This window comes from Eutrigla gurnardus (genome assembly GCF_963514095.1).
Source record: "Eutrigla gurnardus genome assembly, chromosome: 23".
Taxonomy (NCBI): Eukaryota; Metazoa; Chordata; class Actinopteri; order Perciformes; family Triglidae; genus Eutrigla; species Eutrigla gurnardus.
Genome location: NC_139934.1, coordinates 5394147 through 5414557, shown reverse-complemented (window position 1 = coordinate 5414557; position 20411 = coordinate 5394147). Strand labels below are relative to the sequence as shown.

Here is a 20411-nt window from a genome sequence, read left to right as displayed (position 1 = left end):
TTGAGGGCCTCAAACTATTTTTTTAGCCTCCGGGTCGAAACTCAACCGTAAGTTAAGCTATATTTTTCGTTACACTTTTTGGTATGCTTTAATTTGGACACTCATTGAGTGTTTAATGAGTGTGCCCCATTATTTAATACAGTGCAGTTGTACGTTTATGCTGAGTGTTGGTCTCCATTTTGTTTTTGTGATTTACAGTGACATTTTTATTCGTTTGCGTTTGGTTTTCATTTGGATATATATTTTTTTCTTTTTTACTGTGTCTGCCTGTTTATGTTCAATGAAAAATTAGGAAAATAAAGTTGGTGACACTACCACTCATTTCCTCATAATATTATCACAACTTGATTCGTGACTTTTAGAGAACATGGACATTGTGGGTCATATTTTTTTAATGTGTTACTGAATTCATCAAAATTAATTGAGGTGAATAGGCATGATATGCACTTTTAAAGAGGTTACGTTATATTCCATTCTATTTTGTATATTGTATAGTCACCTCCTGCCAGTATTTGACGTTGTCTTTAACACACAAAGACATGCACCATAAATTGAAGCTTCAAAATTCCCCAGACGCCCCACTTAATGCCCCCCCCCCCCCCCCCCCCCCCCAGACAGATAATAAAATCATGCAAAAATGAGCCGTTCAATATATATTCTCGGTTCAAATAAAGTGAAATGTGTAACGGTGCATGCTACCCATTTAACTTCCTGGGTCTTGTTGTTTTGCTCAACTGGGGTTTGCTGCACCTGTCAAACAGGAAACACGGTTCACATGATCGTTGGCAAAGAATAATCAATCACTAGATTGAAGAAGATGCTGCTTCTTCTTCTGAGTTGTTGGATCTTTGCAGGTAAGATGGATTTCTATAAAAGAAATGGGGTGTTTAATGCAGTAACTGAGGCCAAGTCTTACTTTCCATGTGCTTTTGTGTAAACATTGCATTTATTTACTTAGCCTTAGTGCTCCTGCTTCATGCAGTATTACAGAAACATGGTGTGTGTGTTTTCTGAGCTCATTTCATTTTTTCATACCGATATTTATCTCCTAAAATTGGTCACCAGAATATTGCTGGTGCTTTACAATGTGCCTGGCTATAACATAGCCTTTAACTGCATGAGGTACAGTTGCTTGCTTATAATCTTGGTGGTTTAGTAGCCTGGAAGGGAACAACATAGTAAGCATTTTCCAGTAGTTGAAGAAAGGCAAAACAGTCTCTCCTGCAAAATGTTATTTTACATCTATGAGTTTATGACATGTATTTTTAGTCACATTATTTCTGCATATGAAGCATTTTTAATGTAATGTGCTGCAGTCTGTTTCAAGACATTTAAAAAATGATATATTTGATGTTTCCTGTCAGTGATTACAGAGAAGGACCCGCCAAGGGAGCACTACCGAATGGTAAACAGTTCCATATGCCTACGAATCAGAAAATCGCCACCATATCACAACGATGGGTGGGTTTTTAATGAAGAAGCTATCGTTTTACCTCCAAACATCACACCCAAGTACACAGACAAAGTGGATTATTATCCAAGGGACCGCACCTTGTGTATCAACAGACTAACTGAGACGGACAGCGGCATCTACACATATTCATTCTTCGATTATAAATTCAAATTGTCAACAGAGAGCCACAAACTAATTGTTCAAGGTAAGTTTTTCAAAGTTTTCACATAGTTGATACTGGAAATACGACCACAAATTATGATATCTGAAATAATGTGATTAGCAATTAGATTCTACTGGCCAAATATCATTTCCTCAAAGGTATACTTTTTATACTACTTTTTTTTATGCATTTAGAATGCAAAAACTTTATTTTAAGTTATCCCCTCTCACCCACATAATTTATTTTGATAATTTTATTTTATTGTTAAAATGTGTAGTTTTATCAATACATGTGGCAGTTTTATTTTTGACAAAGTGGGGAAAAAGTTGATAGCTTTTTTTACATTTAACTGTGGCACTTCATGTGGCGTATGAATTATGTTGTGAACCTTACTAGTTGCCACCAGAGTGTGCCAAAAAGTTACCTTGTGCCGTTTAATTTATCTGCTTGCATGCGCGTTGCAGAAACTGTTCCCAGACCCGTGATCAGGATGTCAGAGCTGCACTCCAACCTGTCTGCTGAGCTCTGCAACATCACAGTCAACTGCTCCATCCAGGACGACTGGGTGTGGTCCATCTGTGGCAAAGATGGTTGCCAGTCATTGCAGAGATCACTCTGGAAGGTCAACATCACCATCTTCACTGACGGCAGATCAATTTTCTGCAAAGGCAACAACGGCGTTAGCACGAACAACATTTCCCTAAGCACAGAGTCGACGTGTGAGTGTTATGTGACGAGTTTCTTCTTGCTCCCTCGATCTGAGTCAAAAGTTAAATCTTAATGTAACAATTAAGTTGTTGTGGGTGCAATCTGCTAAAATGTGTTTCCATGTCTTTCCAGGCTTTGGAAAATCTAATCCTGAACATGAAGGGGCATCAGAACCGTCTGTTGTTCGAAAAACATTAATAGTTGTTGCAATAATGATAGTAGTAGTTGTTGTAGTCTCCCTCTATGCCACTATTGACTTTTTGATTCGCCGTCAGGTAAGTTGGATTTATTAAGCAATATTTACACACATCTTTGAGGATGTAATATTTGAAGAATGTGATGACCTTTATAGTGTTTTCCCTTTTTGCATAAATGATTTTGCATTACAGCATTCTTTGAGGTGTGGAATATAGTTTTGTTTTTGTTTTTCCCCACAAGACTAAAACACATTTTACTGCATTATTTCTAGGCAGAGCCATCTACTGCTCCGATAGACGAAAACCAGCCAGCCGAGCCACAATCTGTGTCGAGAGGCTCTGCGTCTTCCCCCAGTCAAGCTGAGGCCTGTTTTGAAAATATGGATGCCGCAGAGCCGGGGTCCAAGCAGAAAGTAGAAACCCTGTACAGCGTTTTACAGTTACCACATGTGATTTCCTCTCGAGGCAAGAGTGACTTCAGTAAAGATACGCAAGAACACAAGAAGATGAACGAGGCGTCAAGCTCACATTGTGTCACCCTGGATGAGGCGGAGAACCCTGCGCACATCGACACACTGTACAGTGTGTTGCAAAAGCCCAAACTCTGAAGTCACAGCACCACCAATAGGTCAACCAAGGTTTTCAGGAGCCAAAGAGATGAACATGAAAAGTGAAAGAAACCTCTATGGAAGCTAGAATGATGACTTGTACTTAACTGTATATATCTTTTATGAATTATCCAATGTCAAGTGTTTTGATGATTTTTAAGTACTTTAAATTTTGATTTAAAAGTACTGTAACATCCAGTGTTGTCAATGAGCTGTAGATTGTCAACTGAACAATGCAAGTTTCTGCAAAAAATATTTCGGACATGCATAAGTCAACCAGGACTGAATTTAAACCTTACACTTTGGTTATCACAGTAACACATCTTTAATTTGTGAAGAGGAACTGGAGAGTTTTTTTTTTTTCCATTTCCCCTTTTATTTCTGTAAATAAGTGAGGTTATTGTAGTGAGGAAGTCAGGTTTCACATAGAATACACTATTCTACCACCAAATGAAAAAAAAGTTCTGACCATATTTTCTATTGACTCTTTTATGTATTCGGCTCACATACGGGATGTACTATAAACCTACAAAAAAAGTGACACAAATTCATGTGAACATGCTGTCTTTCTGCAGCGCTGCCGGGTGAAGTTGCACGTCACCTAGAGGAGGCAAAGACTGTTGCTATTGATACTTTTGCAAATTATTATAATCCGATAATATTTAGTATTGATTATTATCCGTTGTTGACAACCCTACCAGGCACTAATCTTTGCACAAGCTAATATCTTTTTTCAGTGGGCAGGAAGTGTAAACCTGTCAAAGTATAATGTGGGCAAAGCCCCAGTAGCTGTGAGCTTCGTGTAAACAAACGATTCTGTTCTTTCCGGTTGTTGTCTTTGCATTATTGTTGAAGTCGAGGAGAAGCATTTCTTAGAAGAAGAGGAGCGGCTCAAGGTGATGGGGCTCACTTGGCTCTGTGTGCTGGGTTTATTCTGTGAGTACATCAGTGCATTTTCCAGTTTTGAACAATTTTAATGACTGGCTGATTTGGTTTGATTCAAACTAGATGATTATGTGAAATGTTTTCATGTATAAAGCTTTTGAATTTAATTATTGCTCATTTAATATAATTTGTTTTAACATTAGTTTTAAAGATTTTGTTGATCGTGCCCTGTCTCTTTCTCAAAGTATAGGATATCATCGCAGAAATGCGTGACACTGTTGATTGATAAGCAATAACTAAGCTTAATATCCCACCTGAATTTTGAATGCTTTTGTTTATTGTCTGATTATCTTTTTCTGTATTTTAGTGCAAAATTCATTCCTCTACGGCCGTGATGAAGGTGAATAAGATTTACTTCCTCAATATTTATCACATGCTGTATTAATCAAATCCCCTTTTTGTGTTTTCAGCTAGCTTTCCAATATAGCAGCTTTTACCGCTTCTTCTGAATCCAACTTAATGTTTAATGTTCGTGACACAGTTTGATGCTAAAAAAAATAATAATAATAAAAAAATTATATTACTGATATTGTATCACTGTATCACACTTAGAGTTCTCAACGGGTCGGCCCAGCCCGACAAACCCGACGGGACCCGAAGTTTCGGGCCGGGTCCGGGCCGAAAAAATACGCAAATGAGCCGGGTCGGGTCGGGCCTCGGGCTTCCTTTTTTTGTAAAACACATTTCATTAAAAAAAAAAAAAAATTGTAGGTTGTAAATTATATATTGTTTGCTGTGAATCATCGCTGTTCACGTTTGGTCAATCTTGCTGCCTGCTTCATGGGGCAGTGTCAAGGTGCGTGTCCACAGGCAGCGGTGTTTCCCCGCGTCCCATTCATTGTCTATGTGAAAAGCTGTGCAATGCATTCTGGTAGCGTCGCGGCGAATGTCGAGAGACGGCGCGCGAGTTGGCCGCTCCTCATTTGCCTAAAGTATAAGTTGAATCTACTTTATGCTAATCAGAGGCGCCGGGCTCGACTCGCCGCCTCGGGAACGCTCGCGAACGCTCGCAAAAATGTGTTGTTTAAAGGAGAGCGCCTGTCAATCATCCTCTAGTGGCAGCCCGCCAAGCGTGCAATACTGGGAAGCGGCGCGTCCACTCGCGTTTAAAATCGCCCCTGTGGACACGCACCTTAAGTTTCATTTGAATTCACGTCTGCTGTCTATCTGATCGTGATAACAAGTGTATGAGGAAAACAATGCAGGCGCGCGGGGGGTCGGGTTCGGGCTGACAATTCATGCTGGTGTGTCGGGCTGCGTCGGGTTCGGGTTTAAAAACCCGCGGGCCGGGTCGGGTCGGGCTGTAATTTTCAGGCCCGTTGAGAACTCTAATCACACTTAATCACTCATATGTTGTCAGGTGACCAGAGGCTCTACCTTTCTTACTTAGATGGTGATGCCATCCTTGACACCAGAAAAGGGAATCATAAGTGATGGAGGGAGTGTGACACTGACCTGCTCTGTGAAGGATTCTGATGGTTTGGAATATGAATGTTTCAGACGTACGTCAGACACTGAAGAATATGCTCTTCTGGCTGAAACACAAGGTAGGATTCAGATCTCAACTGGAATTTAACTCCCTCATATTTATATAGGCCACCTCCATATACAATTGTTTTCAGTTAATAAACGAGTATTGAATCAAACTGTTTTATGAGCAAAACTGATCATATTCTTTGACTGTTTTTTCAGTTCAAGATATAATCCAGGTGAGCCCTGCCTGTCCTACGACTGAGGGAGATCCTGTTAATCTGAGCTGCAAACTGAGAATCAACTCTTCTTGTTCCAAAGTGTTTTTCTATCAAAACGATTAGTTTTTAAAATTGTAGTTCACAAATTTCTCTCCATTTGTAGGAAAATCAACTCCTGCAGCAGCTGATGAAGCTGATAATTCTGAAGGGAAACCGGGAACAGCTCTTGGTGATAATGTCACAATATGATGTGCACACTTTTACTGATTTATTCTCCAAGAATCGAACATGTTGCTTGAGTGCATCCTAAAAATGTCTTTATCTTGTTTTGATTCCAGCTCCGTAAAGAGAGCTGTGTCAACAAGTGGTTGACAGCATTTATATAAAATCCAAATATTAGACTGTGCTCAGTATGTTGTACAGTTAATTTGTGAGATTATATGAAATTGTTCAAAAATGCTTCTTTTTTTTTTAAACATTTTTCATTTAGTCATTTATTTTCAATTTAAACTTAAGTAACCGACTGTGTATATTTTTTCAGTGTTGGATGTGAAAGATCCAGTTAGTTATTTAATGCATGTTTTTCTTTTTCTTTTTTTGAGAAAAGAAAATAACTATTGTATGTATATGTTGTAATCTGAACATATCTTATATTTTTGTGTTTTAAAAAAAATGTTTTAAAGAATTTTATGCATCATTAAACTTATTTGTTTCAGCAGAAACCTGTTGCTTGTTTGTTGTTTGTTTTTGACTGGACAGCCAAACTGGATAAGCAAATCCCCCAGTATTATAGAAATAATGTGACAACATTTCCATCTTGGTGGACAATGAAAATAAGAAGTCTAAAAAAATGCTATTTATTCTCTCTGGAAAAACCCAACAGAGTCTCAGCGAATACTGATGACGGGACGCTCCATTTTGACTTCTGTTGATGACACTGTTTCTGTTTTGCTCGGACACGGTCGCACCCTGTGGGATGAAGTAGTGACACATTTCACCATGTAATGATTTTAATCAAATTCTATGATCTAATTGTACAAAGAAAACCGCTGCCTTTTAAGCAGCATCTACCGTAATGGAAAACTATTTCTGTAACTGCTATAACTAATACTTCTTGGTTTTTGTTCTGTTTTCTGTTTACCACAAGGTCATCAGAAAGCAACAGATTAGTTGACCCATGACAGGCATGGTAACCACAAGCTAATTAAGAAGCAACAGATAACGGTTCACCCATGTGTGATACACACCCACATTCAAAGCACTACAAAGATGGCGCCCTTTCTGCAACCCTTGTTCTTCCTCCATCAGACTGCTTGCACTCTGTATGACGATGAACCTTCTCCGTACAGCAGAAAAAAATAACTCAAAAAGACATTTATTTTGTCAGTAATCTTTATTTTCGGCTTCTCTCCGCTTATAAGAAGATGATATATTTTATTCCACGACATTACTGATCATTCGCAAGGCAATAACAACCTACAGGAAGGAAAGATAAATATACATTTCGGTTATCGGAGGATTTCAATTCGATGGACGTGGATGTGATACATCTTCATTTTCTCTGCAGTTACTGATTTCATCGAATATGCTTGGTGTGTCTTAAGCTTTCTCTCCACAGAATAGAAGCATTTCCCAGAAGCAGCGTGAGGATGGGACACGCTGTGCTCCGTGTGCTGGGGTTTCTCTGTGAGGACTTTGTTTAAATCATAGTTCCCATCGATGCAACGTTTTAAATGCCTGATGTTGTTTGTTTTACAGCCAGTTTGATAATGTATGACGATGTTTCAAACTCTGTTTCAGCTCTCATCCTCTACTGTGAACCAGCTCAAGGTAATTACACAGTTATTCTTTTGATATTCACTCGGGATGAAGCAGTATCACCTTTTAACTGTAGGATAAGTGCAGTGACAGGAAATCAAACATCTCACTTTCATGCATCTTGTGTTGGTTTCTAGATGCTCTGCTGACCATTGAGCCAAACTGGTCCACTTTATTTACCGGAGAGTCTGTTACCTTCATGTGTGACATGAGGGAAGGAAATGACGACTGGTTTCATTTTGACTCGGATAAGTTTTACATCGCAATCTCTAACTACAGGCCACAGAACTCTGAAAAAAGAAAGTAATAAAGTCTGTAGCGCCCTCGGGATTACGAGAAGGCGCTACGTGACCAATTTCAGGGAAAAGAGGGCTGTCCACACCAAATTCACAATTAATGTTCTTTATTAAAGACTGTTGCAGGGATGCTGTCGATGCCGCGGAGTGCGGGGCTGGCTTGAGGGGGCTGAGGCGACGCCGTTGGGCAAGAGCGGGGTTCGGTACACGGGGACGGGCAGTCATACGGTCCGGGGCTCGGCGGGAGAGGCGGCGGTCAGGCAGGCGGGGGTCGAAGCAGAGGCGGGTAGTCAGATGGTCCGGGGGTCGATCAGGGCGCGGGGCTCTCCTACAGCAGCGGGTCATACACAGGGCTTTTAGTTTTCTCTCTCTCTCTCTCTCTCTCTCTCTCAACATCTCCTTACTCTCCACACGAACGTGTTCTCCGTCGTCTCCTTTTATCCCCTCCTGTCGTCTTGCGCTGATTTCCTCCCAGCCGTGTTCCTCCACGCTGGTGATTCCGATGGGCAATCGGAACTCCATATATGGCACGCCGTCCATTCACTGCGCTGTGCCTCTGTCCCGCGGGCGCCACAAGTCTCTCTAACTGTATCAGGTAAGTTGTCAAATTTTTACCTCATGACAAATCACTTATTTATGAGCCATGTGAATATGATCACCCTGTTGGATGAAGTGCTGATATGATATGTGATATGAGCGTAAAGTTGTCAAATATAAAGGAGCAGTTAACAATTAATTATAGTATCTGTTGTGAGAGAGCAATACAGGATGATACATTCTAGAAATGAATGCATCTTGATGTGCAAAGTGTCCCTTATTAGTCATAAGAGTGATGTATGAAACCAGGTAGTTTGATAGTGGGGCCTCCTTCAGGGGAAATGTAGTCTTTTATTATAGTATGAGTGACTTTGGCATCTTCTGTCTCAAACTTTCATTGTAAAAGTGCAGCTATGAAGTCGGCATCTCTTTTATTTTGGATGGAAAAATCATTATCAGACAACGCGTTTCAAGTTTATCTTTGTCTGTATGTATTTGACTTTGACCCAGATGTGTTTAATATGTTTTATGCATCGATAAACTCTCAGCACTAAGCCGTCGGCTGCGTTTCTATTTGCCAGTTCTTTCCCTTGAGAAAAGATCATTGCTAAAAATAACTCATGCTGTGGAGAGAGCAGAGCCGGCAAGTAGGACGCACTGGGAACTGAACCTTGAAACCAATCACTCATAGGCTAAATACATAAACTCAACATGAATGTAAAAGGATTTCTCTTCAACACACTCTTCATTCTGTATCATAAAGAGAGATAAATCTCAGTGTACTAGCGGAATAATCCAGCATCCTCACCGACACTCCCACTCTTCCTCTGAGAAATCTTTTTAGCTCGGCACCAACGTGAAACTTCAGCATGAGGGGAAAAGTTCCTTTTAATGCCATTTTCCAAAAATATTGACGACCTCTTCCTTCCTCTCTCACAGAACCAGAAAAAAACCCTGAATTACACCATTATAATGAAATGTTCATGTCATCGTACTTCTCTCTACCGCATACTGCAGTTCACTTTTGTGATCTTTTGTGAATATTTCCCAGTTGGATTACAACGTGAGCATGAAACCTTGAGTTTTATCTGTCCCCTTTAATACTGTACACTGTTGACTGGTGGGCAGGTTATTAAGTCTAAGGATAAGTTTTGACTTTAAGCAGCAGGTGTAACAGTGTCATGAATAATTATTGACCCTTTGTGAGGCAACAGGAGCCTCATATCTATGCAGGAAGGACATTTAAATATATATCTTGGTGATCAGAGGATTTTAATTTGTTGGACTTAGATCTGACGTGCAGGAAAAAGTAGGCGTAATTCACACTGGTTTATTTGTGTGAGAATGGTGTGAAAAGGAAGGAAACAGACCGTGTAAACTCAGAAGCAGAAGTTGATGAAACTTCCGATCCAACATTTACATGTGATGCATCTTCATTTTCTCTGCAGTTCCTGATTTCATCCAATGTTCTTGGTGTGTCTTAAGCTTTCTCTCCACAGAATAGAAGCATTTCCCAGAAGCAGCGTGAGGATGGGACACGCTGTGCTCCGTGTGCTGGGGTTTCTCTGTGAGGACATTGTTTAAATCATAGTTCCCATCGATGCAACGTCTTAAATGCCTGATGTTGTTTGTTTTACAGCCAGTTTGATAACGTATGACGATGTTTCAAACTCTGTTTCAGCTCTCATCCTCTACTGTGAACCAGCTCAAGGTAATTACACAGTTATTCTTTTGATATTCACTCGGGATGAAGCAGTATCACCTTTTAACTGTAGGATAAGTGCAGTGACAGGAAATCAAACATCTCACTTTCATGCATCTTGTGTTGGTTTCTAGATGCTCTGCTGACCATTGAGCCAAACTGGTCCACTTTATTTACCGGAGAGTCTGTTACCTTCATGTGTGACATGAGGGAAGGAAATGACAACGACTGGATTTACGAGATCTGGAGGAATGGTTACGCTGTTCTCTCATTGAACGAACATAAGAATTATACATCAACTTCTCTAACTACAGGCCACAGTGGTGAATATCACTGTCTTGGTAATTATAAGAGGTCATATTTGAGAAGAGAAAGTAATAAAGTCTCTCTAACTGTATCAGGTAAGTTCTCAAAGTTTTACCTCATGACAAATCACTTATTTATGAGCCATGTGAATATGATCACCCTAAAGTTCTTATATATATAATGTATGAATGTATATAATGTCCTTTGTTTAAAGGAGCAATCATCACATATTTAATCATTGTATCTGTTGTGAGAGAGTAATACAGGACGGTACATCCTAGAAATGAATGCATCTTGATGTGCAAAGTGTCCCTTATTAGTGATGAGAGTAATGTATTAAACCGGGCATTTTGAAAGTGGCGCCTCCTTCAGGGGAAATGTAGTCTTTTATTATAGTATGAGTAACTTTGGCATCTTCTTCTGTCTCAAACTCTACTTTTTCTTAACATTTGTTCATATTTGTGATATATTGAACTGATTTACTAAAAAGAAAAAGGAACCATCTGTGTTACACAGACAAAGATGTGATCCTGCAAACTCCTGCGTCCACCTTGTTCAGAGGAGAGTCGGTGATGCTTCGCTGTCGGCATCGTGATCAGAGAAAGGAGGAGGCAACCTTCTACGAAGACGGATCACTGATTGAAACAGACATAAACCAACAAAACACAGTTGAAGTGACGACTTCTCTGACGTCAACCGAGAGCTCTTACTCGTGTAAATTTGAGGATGAAGAATCTGAATCAGTAAAACTGAAAATGCAACGTGAGTACTTTTCACATTAAGGAGCTGCAGACGTATAACCTTCCCAGAGTGAAGCAGAGGGAGTTTTTATTCTCTAGAATCCACGTTAGTTTAAGTTAATCTACACTTTCAGTCGTTAATGTATGTGATGGTCACTGTTGATTGATTTCCATCAGGTCGCTACACCTTAATTATACACACAGATTTAAAAGTAATTAATATTTCTACATAATTTACTACAATTAGTTGTAGCAGCACCAAGAAAACTCAAAAAATGAGATTATATTATTCGTTTGAAATATCTATCAAATTAATAATTTACAGAGACAATAATGACAATATTCATGTGTTTGTTCTACATTAAACAGCACAACCAAAGGCCCGTCTCAGCAAAGACTATGAACGGGACAATGTGACCCTGACCTGCTCTGTGGGACCATCATCACCATCATCATCATCAGCATCATCCTCTGGTTGGAAATATTTCTGGTACAGAGGCGATATATCCTCTGAACCACTGACCACACAAGATTACATTCTCCTCTCAAACGGACAAATCCGTGTCTCACAAAGAGGACTCTACTGGTGTAGAGGAGGACGAGGAAACCCAGTTTTCTACACGGAGTACAGTGAAGTAATAAGTGGTGAGTTGATATGGAGAACACAATGTAGAAATAATCCTTATTCATAATAAAACATATTTGACCTTTAATACACTGATACTGTTGAATCATGGACAGTTAAAATCAGGCCTGTTGTGACTCTGCAACCCAACTGGCCTGAGTTATACTCTGGAGAGACGATCACTCTTGTGTGTCTAGTCGAGGATGGAGGAGACACTGAGTGGGAGTACGGATGGGAGACACCCAACTCATACAGACCACAAAACCCAAGTGGCCACATGATTAGGTCAGCACTCAGTGGAGAGTACCGGTGCTGGGGCAGAAGTAAAAAATACAAGATCTTCACAGACTGGAGTGATGCTTTCACACTGAAACTTGATTCCAGTAAGTCACCTGTTTTGTTTTGCTGAATGTAAAACAAGTTTATATTATTTCAGATGTTAGTTTGGTTGATATATTTTAAGATGATGCACCTTCACACTTGTGTGATACATTTGGAGATGGAGAACTAAGTAGGATACAAGTATTGCTCGGGGGGGGGTTTAGCTAAGGAGGTAGACCGGGTTGGCTTGCAACCGCAAGATTGCCGGTTCGATCCCCGGCTCCTCCTAGCTGAGTGCCTGGTGTCCCTGAGCAAGACACCTCACCCTAATTGCTCCTGACGAGCTGGTTGTCACCCTGCGTGTTTGACTTTGCCGTCAGTGTGTAAATGAATGGGTGAATGTCAGTCATTGTTGTAAAGCGCTTTGGAGAAAAGCGCTATATAAATGAGGCCAATTACCATTTAGTGCTCCACTGACTCATCATAACATGTCTTCGTTCTGTGAAATCATGTCCAACAGATAAACCTACGCCTGATCTCACTGTGTCTCCATCATGGCTGAGTCCTGGAGACTCGGTGACTCTGAACTGCAGTGTTCAGCATCCGTCTGCAGGATGGAGGTTCTACTGGTATAAGGCTGTTCCCAAACCTTCAGAGAGCTCCTACAACTCCTACAGTTATGAGCTGCTACCTGGTAGCACCAACGGGACTGAACCCTACATTGTTCATGGACAGACGCACACGGCAGGATATATGTGCAGGGCTGAAAGAGGAGATCCAGTCTACTCCACTCATTATAGTGCCACCAAGTTTGTCTGGTCTGGAGGTAGGTTTGTCTTGACTTTTCCATTCTTGCACAAAAGAAGACATTTAGTTATTATGGAGATATTTTAGTTACGTTCACGTTTTCACGTTACCAGAAGGCCACCTTAGTTTGCCGACAGGTTTGACTTTAATGCAATTATATGTCTCTATTGGTGTGATCCTTTGTTTCTTCTCACCAACAATTAAAAAGATTAAGAACACAATAAACCTGCAGGATTATGTCCATCGTCCCCTCATTACGTCTTGTTTCTCAGACTTCAATCCAGCAGCATCTCTCTCAGTGAGTCCTGACAGAGTGCAACACTTCAGGGAAGAGTCACCATCACTGAGCTGTGAGGGAAACTCCACTGAGTGGAGAGTGAGCAGGTTTTCTTTATATGGCGCCCCATCATACTGTACTACCTGGGGGACAATGACTGGATCCACATGCATCATGAACCTCACCCGGATCAGTGGAGTGTACTGGTGTGAGTCTGGAACAGGACAGTTCAGCAATGCAGTCAACATCACTGTGAATTGTGAGTTTTAAATGATTTTAATTTGAAGTATTTCAACAGTATTTCAACCTGCACCAGCTGGTCTTTCTGACCAAAACTTCATCTTTTTGGATCTTGTTCCAGACGATGATGTGATCCTGGTGAGCCCTGCCCTTCCTGTGTCCGAGGGACGTCCTGTCACTCTCAGCTGCAAGTCGAAGACAGACGAGGCTCTTTCTAATGTTGATTTTTATAAAAATGGAAAACTCCTCCCAAATCAGAGCAGAGGGGAGCTGGCTATCTCTGCAGTCTCAAAGTCAGATGAAGGCTTGTATAGATGTGAGGCTTTGACTAGCCGGCGTCAGAAGTCACCAGAGAGTTGGATGTCGGTAAAATGTGAGAATGATTAAAAAAGTTTGGTCTGAATTAGAAGTCTGCTTTGTTTCATTTAAACTGTGTTTTATACATTCAGGTATTCAGTAATTACATACAGACAACAATGTAACATGAGTAGCATCGAAAGGTATGTGATCAAGGATTTAAGCGAGTGTGTAGTAATACTTGTGTATCTTTCTCATGATTTGTGTGTAGTTCACAGTGATGTCTCAGTGCCCGGGTCTGAACAAAGCTCTCCACTTCCTGTCGTGTTGATCACCGGGTTGGTTTGTGGAGTTTTAATGATTATGATCCTGCTGCTGGGTCTGTATCTCTGCAGAAAGTCAAAATGTGAGATGTTTTCCTTCTTATATCACATTGATTACAGTCCGATGATGAAAAGTCAAAGGTATAATTCCAAGTCATGGAAACAATACGATGACTTACAATATAAAATCACCTTTTTTTTTGTTTAACAGATTCAAGCTTCATGAGGTTGGTACAAGTCTCCCTCCTCTCATTCTGAACATAACAGCCTTGCATTACATGTTCCTTATTAAATCCACCTAATTTACTGCGTGTTTTGGACCCAGCAGGTCTCAGAGCACCAATCAGAGCCCAGCTGCAGACGACATGACCAACGAGGTTAAAACTCGACACAAAGACTATCCTCCTCCTCTCCATGGTCGGCCTCATTCCTGCTTCCTTTTCATGATTCATCGTTAACCTTGAAGTTAACATTCCCATCTATTAATCTGTTTTAGAATATTTAGGAATCCATGTAACGGGGTAATAATCACTGATATGCCCTTGGTTTGATTTTCACTCCTCTGCAGGTGACGCTGTCCTCTTTGAGTCAATCAGTGTCTCTGAAGAACCGAAACATGGTGCAGTATATACTTAATGTTTAACACTGAGCAGTTACAAATACTAGATTATTATTTAAAGTCAAACTATATTTTGTTCCAGATGAATCCACTGACGTCACGTACTCTGTGGTTGAGCTTAAAAAACTCGCTAGGAAGGGTGAGTGCTATATTTCATGGTTAATATTCTTCTGCAGGCCTGTTGAACAAAGTCCAGGATTAACTCATTGTATCCCTCTAACAGGGAAGAATAACAAACCAGAAGAGAGCACCGTTTACTCCAGTGTGGCGATGGCATCGGCTGCAGGTACAGTCAAGTCCTGCAGACCCCCTAAAATCATTATTTGGTGGTTTTCACATTCTTTCTAAATCATATTTAATTTACCTCTCCGTTGGCGCATTTTAATATGCCTGAATTTAATAAACCTGAATTTGGCTTCTGTTTTAGACGACAACCTGATGTACGCCGAAGTGCACGCCCACACTGAAGCAGAGAAAGACAAAGGTGAGTAGCTGCTGTAAACCCCCGTATTCTTAAATAGTTACTTGCCATTCCTACTTTTGTACACTTTGTATATTTTCTGCATTGATGATGAAAATGAACATCAGTTTATTATCATTGTTAATTGGGGGGCGACGCCGGCAAACATGAATAAATAAATCATCTCCATTTACAGGAAAATCCAGTCCGGCAGCAGCGGATCAAACTGTTTATTCTGAACTCAAACCAAAAACGGCTCCACGATAACGCAGCGATGTTATAGCGATTGATTTGTCAGATGCTTAAATGGGAGTAAAATCTCATGAATCATTAAGCAAATTAACCGTGAATGTATTTTTCCTTTTGTCTTTCGACCTTTGTATGGACGAATCTTTCATCTTCGTTGGTCATTTTACGCATCAATAAAGTTTCGTTGCAGCAGTGTGCCGTCTCCAGTTTTCAATTGTGTGTTTTTCTTTTGTCTCATATTCTTCCCTATGATTGTGTTGTTCCAGCTCATGCGTTTGGTCTCACTCTGCATTTTAACGTAGGGGTACCAATATGTCTCTCCACAGATCATAAAAAGCCCTGAACATGTGCTGTTTTTGTGAATCCTGACCTGTTTTTAGATGAATATGTGATTAATGTTTTGGATTAATCATTGCAATAAAGGTCAGGCCAAACAGGAAAAAATAAAGACAGCCGTGCACAAAGGAGCAGATATCAGTCCTGCTGTTAGTGATGTGAATTCCGAAACGGGCGTGTTGGCGCTTCTCTGAAGTCCCGGATCGAAACGTTTTGAAACGTTGTGCCGAAAAGCGGTTCTGAAACGCCCATGTCACGTGACTGTAGTCCAGAGATTGAAGGAACTCCTCTGTTTCGAAACGGCCATTCCAAGGCAAGGCAACTTTATTTGTATAGCACATTTCATTCCCAAGGCAGACTCAAAGGGCTTCACATCATGACATGTCATACATCAAAGTGGAAAAAAAATAGAAGAATTAAAAGAAAAAGGCAAAATTAAAATGCGTTACAGAAAGCAGAATAAAAACATATTTGTAATAATTAAAAACGGTGCAGACATTAAAAGATTTAGCAGAAAGCTATGGTGAACATAAAAGTTTTCAGTCTAGTTTTAAAAGTGGTCAGAGTTGGGGCAAGTCTTCCATCTTCAGGAAGTTTATTCCAGCCATTTGTTGCATAGTGACTAAATGATGCTCTCCCGTGATTGTTGTTTACTCTGGGAATCACTAACAGATTGGTCTCAGAAGATCTTAGTGGTCTAGAAGGCTTATGTATATCAGTGATATACTTCGGTCCTAGACCATGTAGTGATTTATATGTGAGCAGGAGGATTTTGAAATCAATCCTCTGACATACAGGGAGCCAATGTAAGGATTTAAGAATTGGTGTTATGTGCTCACATTTTTTGGTCTTTGTAAGAACTCTAGCAGCAGCGTTCTGAACAAGCTGTAGCTGCCCGACAGTTATTTTTTGGAAGACCTGCAAGGAGACCATTACAGTAGTCTAGCCTACTAGTAATAAAGGCATGTACAAGTTTTTCTAAGTCTTGAGCTGACATGAGCCCTCTAAGTCTTGCTACATTTTTGAGGTGATAGTAGGCTGATTTTGTTACTGATTTAACGTGACTGTCGAAATGTAAATCAGAATCCATAATAACCCCAAGATTTCTGGCTTTGTTTGAGGTTTTCAGGGACAGAGAGTGAAGGTGTTGAATTACTTTAAACCTTTCTTTTTTTAGCACCAAAAACAATTATCTCAGTTTTGTCCTCATTTAGTTGTAGGAAGTTTTGGCACATCCAGTCTTTGACTTGCAGGGTGGTAATCCAACTTTTTTGTTTGAGATATTGATGGCGTGTCTGATGCCTTCAATTTTATTAGTATAAAAGAATGCAAACTCATTGCATTTCTGCATGGAATGGAGTTTAGCTGGTATTTGTGTTGGGGGGTTGGTCAGTCTGTCAACAGTTGCAAATAGGGTTTTTGCCTTATTAGTGTTGTTGATGATATTGGAGAAGAATGTTTCTCTCGCACTTTTTAAGACTAAATTGTAGGACTAAGACTAAATTCCAAGACGGGCAGATCCTTTGAAATACTGGCAAGAGAGATGTGCTGTCTTCCCTAATTTGTACCAACTGACTAAGACATTTTCCCCTGCAACAAGTGTACCCTGTGAAAGGATTTTTTCAAAAGCAGGGAAGTGTTATCCAAACAAAGAAACAGACTCAGCTCAAAAAGAGCTGAACAAATATTATTTTTGAATAAAAATCTTTGATTATTGTATTGCATATAACAATGTGTAATTTATTATTAATAATGTTTCTTTAATTCAACCTGTATTCTACTTAAATTAAGGAAACCTAAGACCGGCTCATTTCATAGTGGCACACTATAGGAGTTTTCTTTGGCCAGAGCATGTAGCTCACAGAAGTGGCCACTAGATGCCACTGTAGAGTCAGGTTTCATATTCGTTTCAAGGCTTCAACACATACTGAAACATTGCTTCGAACTGTTTCGAAGCTTCCCTTTGCCCATCACTACCTGCTGTTGGGTTGTTGTCCTTCTTCGGCCCCCTCCACGTCTCCTTGTGTACTGGCCTGTCTCCTGGAATCTTCTCCATACTCTTGACACTGTGCTGGGGGACACAGCAAACCTTGCCACAATGCACATTAATGTGCCATCCTGGATGAGTTGCACTAACTGGGCAACTTCTGTGGGTTGGAGAAACCGCCTCATGCTACCTCTAGTGGTGCGAACACTGCCAAAATTCAAAAAAGAAAAAAAATCTGCCAGAAAGGCAGAGAACAGAGAAATGGTCTGTGGTCACCACCTGCAGAACCATTCCTTTATAGCAGGGGTGTCAAACTGATCCAGTAAAGGGCCGTGTGGCTGCAGGTTTTCATTCCAACCAAGCAAGAACACACAGACTTGACTTATTCACCTACCTGATTGGCCTTCACACCTTGATTGGTTGGATCAGGTGTGTTCTTGCTTGGTTGGAATGAAAACCTGCAGCCACACGGCCCTTTACTGGATCAGTTTGACACCCCTGCTTTATAGAGATGTCTTGCTAATTGCCACTCGTTTCCACATGTGGTCTGTTTTATTTGCACAACAGCTGAAATTGATACCCAATCAGTGCTGCTTCCTGATTGGACAGGCTGATATCTCAGAAATATGATTGACTTGCAGTTATATCATGTTGTTCTAGTGTTCCCTTTATTTTTTTGAGTAGTGTATATAATGTCCTTGTTTAAAGGAGCAATTAACAATGAATCATTGTATCTGTTGTGAGAAAGCAATACAGGATGATACATTCTAGAAATGAATACATCTTGATGTGCATTATTAGTGATAAGAGTAATGTATTAAACCGGGCAGTTTGAAAGTGTCACCTCCTTCAGGGGAAATGTAGTCTTTTATTATAGTACGAGCCACTTTGGCATCTTCTTCTGTCTCAGACTCATTATGATAGTACAGCTATGAAGTCAGCGTCTCTTATTTTGGATGGAGAATCATTATCAGTAACGTAACGTGTGAAAGTTTCCCCTCTATCTTTATGTATTTGACTTTGAACCAGATGTGTTTAATATGTTTTATGCATCGATAAATCCTCAGCGCTAAGCTGCCGGCTGTGTTTCTATTTGCCAGTTCGTTCCCTTGAGAAAAGATCTTTGATTAAAAATAACAATCATGATGTGGAGAGCAGAGTCGGCCTGTAGGACGCAGTCGGAACATGTTGCTGCATGCTCTCCCTACATTTCAATATCAGACTCAAATTAAAAATGAGTCTAATGGCCCTTTAAAATACTTAATATAATACAGAGGTGTCATTAAGCTTGATACTGGGACTATACTTAAACTATCAGACATCTTCTAAACAATTACATGTTTTTTTTTTTTTTTAAAGCTTTCATTCTTGGCAAATGTGTTTGTCTGTTGTATCAGAATCGTAGTTGATCATGCAGCTACAATTTAGTGTCACATTAAATAGAAACCTGTAACATTTGCAACGATCCTGCCTGCAGAATAAACCCTGAACCTCGCAACCAATCACTCATAGGCTAAATACATGAACTCAATAAAAATGTAAAGGCTTTCTCTTCAACACACGCCTTATTATGTATCATAAAGAGACAAATCTCAGTGTACTCACAGAATAACCCGGCATCCTCACCGACACTCCCACTCTTCCTCTGAGAAATCTTTCCAGCTCGGCACCAACGTGAAACTTCAGCATGAGGGTAAAGTTCCTTTTAATGCCATTTTCCAAAAATGTTGACCTCTTCCTTCGTCTCACAGAACCAGAAAAACCCCCTGAATTTCACCATTATAATGAAATGTTCATGTCATCGGAATTCTCTCTACCGCATACTGCAGTTCACTTTTTGTGATCTTTTGTGAATATTTCCCAGTTGGATTACAATGTAAGCATGAAACCTTGAGTTTTATCTGTCCCCTTTAACACTGTACACTGTTGACTGGTGGGAAGTTTATTAAGTCTAAGGATAAGTTTTGACTTTAAGCAGCAGGTGTAACAGTGTCATGAATAATTATTGACCCTTTGTGAGGCAACAGGAGCCTCATATCTATGCAGGAAGGACATTTAAATATGTAACTCGGTGATCAGAGGATTTTAATTTGTTGGACTTAGATCTGACGTGCAGAAAAAGTAGGCATAATTCAAACTGGTCTATTTGTGTGAGAATGGTGTGAAAAGGAAGGAAACAGACTGTGTAAACTCAGAAGCAGAAGTTGACGAAACTTCCGATCCAACACTTACATGTGATGCATCTTCATTTTCTCTGCAGTTCCTGATTTCAACCAATGCACTTGTTGTGTCTTAAGCTTTCTCTCCACAGAATAGAAGCATTTCCCAGAAGCAGCGTGAGGATGGGACACGCTGTGCTCCGTGTGCTGGGGTTTCTCTGTGAGGACTTTGTTTAAATCATAGTTCCCATCGATGCAACGTCTTAAATGCCTGATGTTGTTTGTTTTACAGCCAGTTTGATAACGTATGACGATGTTTCAAACTCTGTTTCAGCTCTCATCCTCTACTGTGAACCAGCTCAAGGTAATTACACAGTTATTATTTTGATATTCACTCGGGATGAAGCAGTATCACCTTTTAACTGTAGGATAAGTGCAGTGACAGGAAATAAAACATCTCACTTTCATGCATCTTGTGTTGGTTTCTAGATGCTCTGCTGACCATTGAGCCAAACTGGTCCACTTTATTTAGCGGAGAGTCTGTTAC

The 20411-nt window shown here is 40.2% G+C and overlaps 1 protein-coding gene across 1 annotated transcript; it reads left to right on the top strand.

Moving 5' to 3' along the window:
• The first annotated feature begins 684 nt into the window (after positions 1–684).
• On the top strand, positions 685–15577 carry LOC311009105 (Fc receptor-like protein 5). Its single transcript, XM_084003079.1, has 27 exons — positions 685–854; positions 1365–1658; positions 2081–2335; positions 2457–2599; positions 2794–4065; positions 4382–4414; positions 5465–5621; positions 5767–5783; positions 5929–6072; positions 8355–8455; positions 9916–9983; positions 10098–10127; positions 10253–10519; positions 10941–11186; positions 11534–11809; positions 11906–12172; positions 12631–12936; positions 13190–13453; positions 13556–13807; positions 14003–14137; positions 14266–14281; positions 14380–14471; positions 14623–14673; positions 14756–14812; positions 14897–14959; positions 15101–15157; positions 15330–15577. Exons 6-27 carry the CDS (start codon positions 4409–4411, stop codon positions 15398–15400), a joined length of 2943 nt encoding a protein of 980 aa, XP_083859205.1. The 5' UTR covers positions 685–854; positions 1365–1658; positions 2081–2335; positions 2457–2599; positions 2794–4065; positions 4382–4408; the 3' UTR covers positions 15401–15577.
• The last annotated feature ends 4834 nt before the right edge of the window (positions 15578–20411 follow it).

What these genes read in the sequence shown, in the direction of transcription:
- LOC311009105 (XM_084003079.1), top strand. An exon ending in CTGTCCCGCGGGCGCCACAA is followed by an intron (nt 8,456 to 9,915) that starts GTCTCTCTAACT and finishes TTCTCTCCACAG; the next exon opens with AATAGAAGCATTTCCCAGAA. An exon ending in CTCTGAAGAACCGAAACATG is followed by an intron (nt 14,674 to 14,755) that starts GTGCAGTATATA and finishes ATTTTGTTCCAG; the next exon opens with ATGAATCCACTGACGTCACG.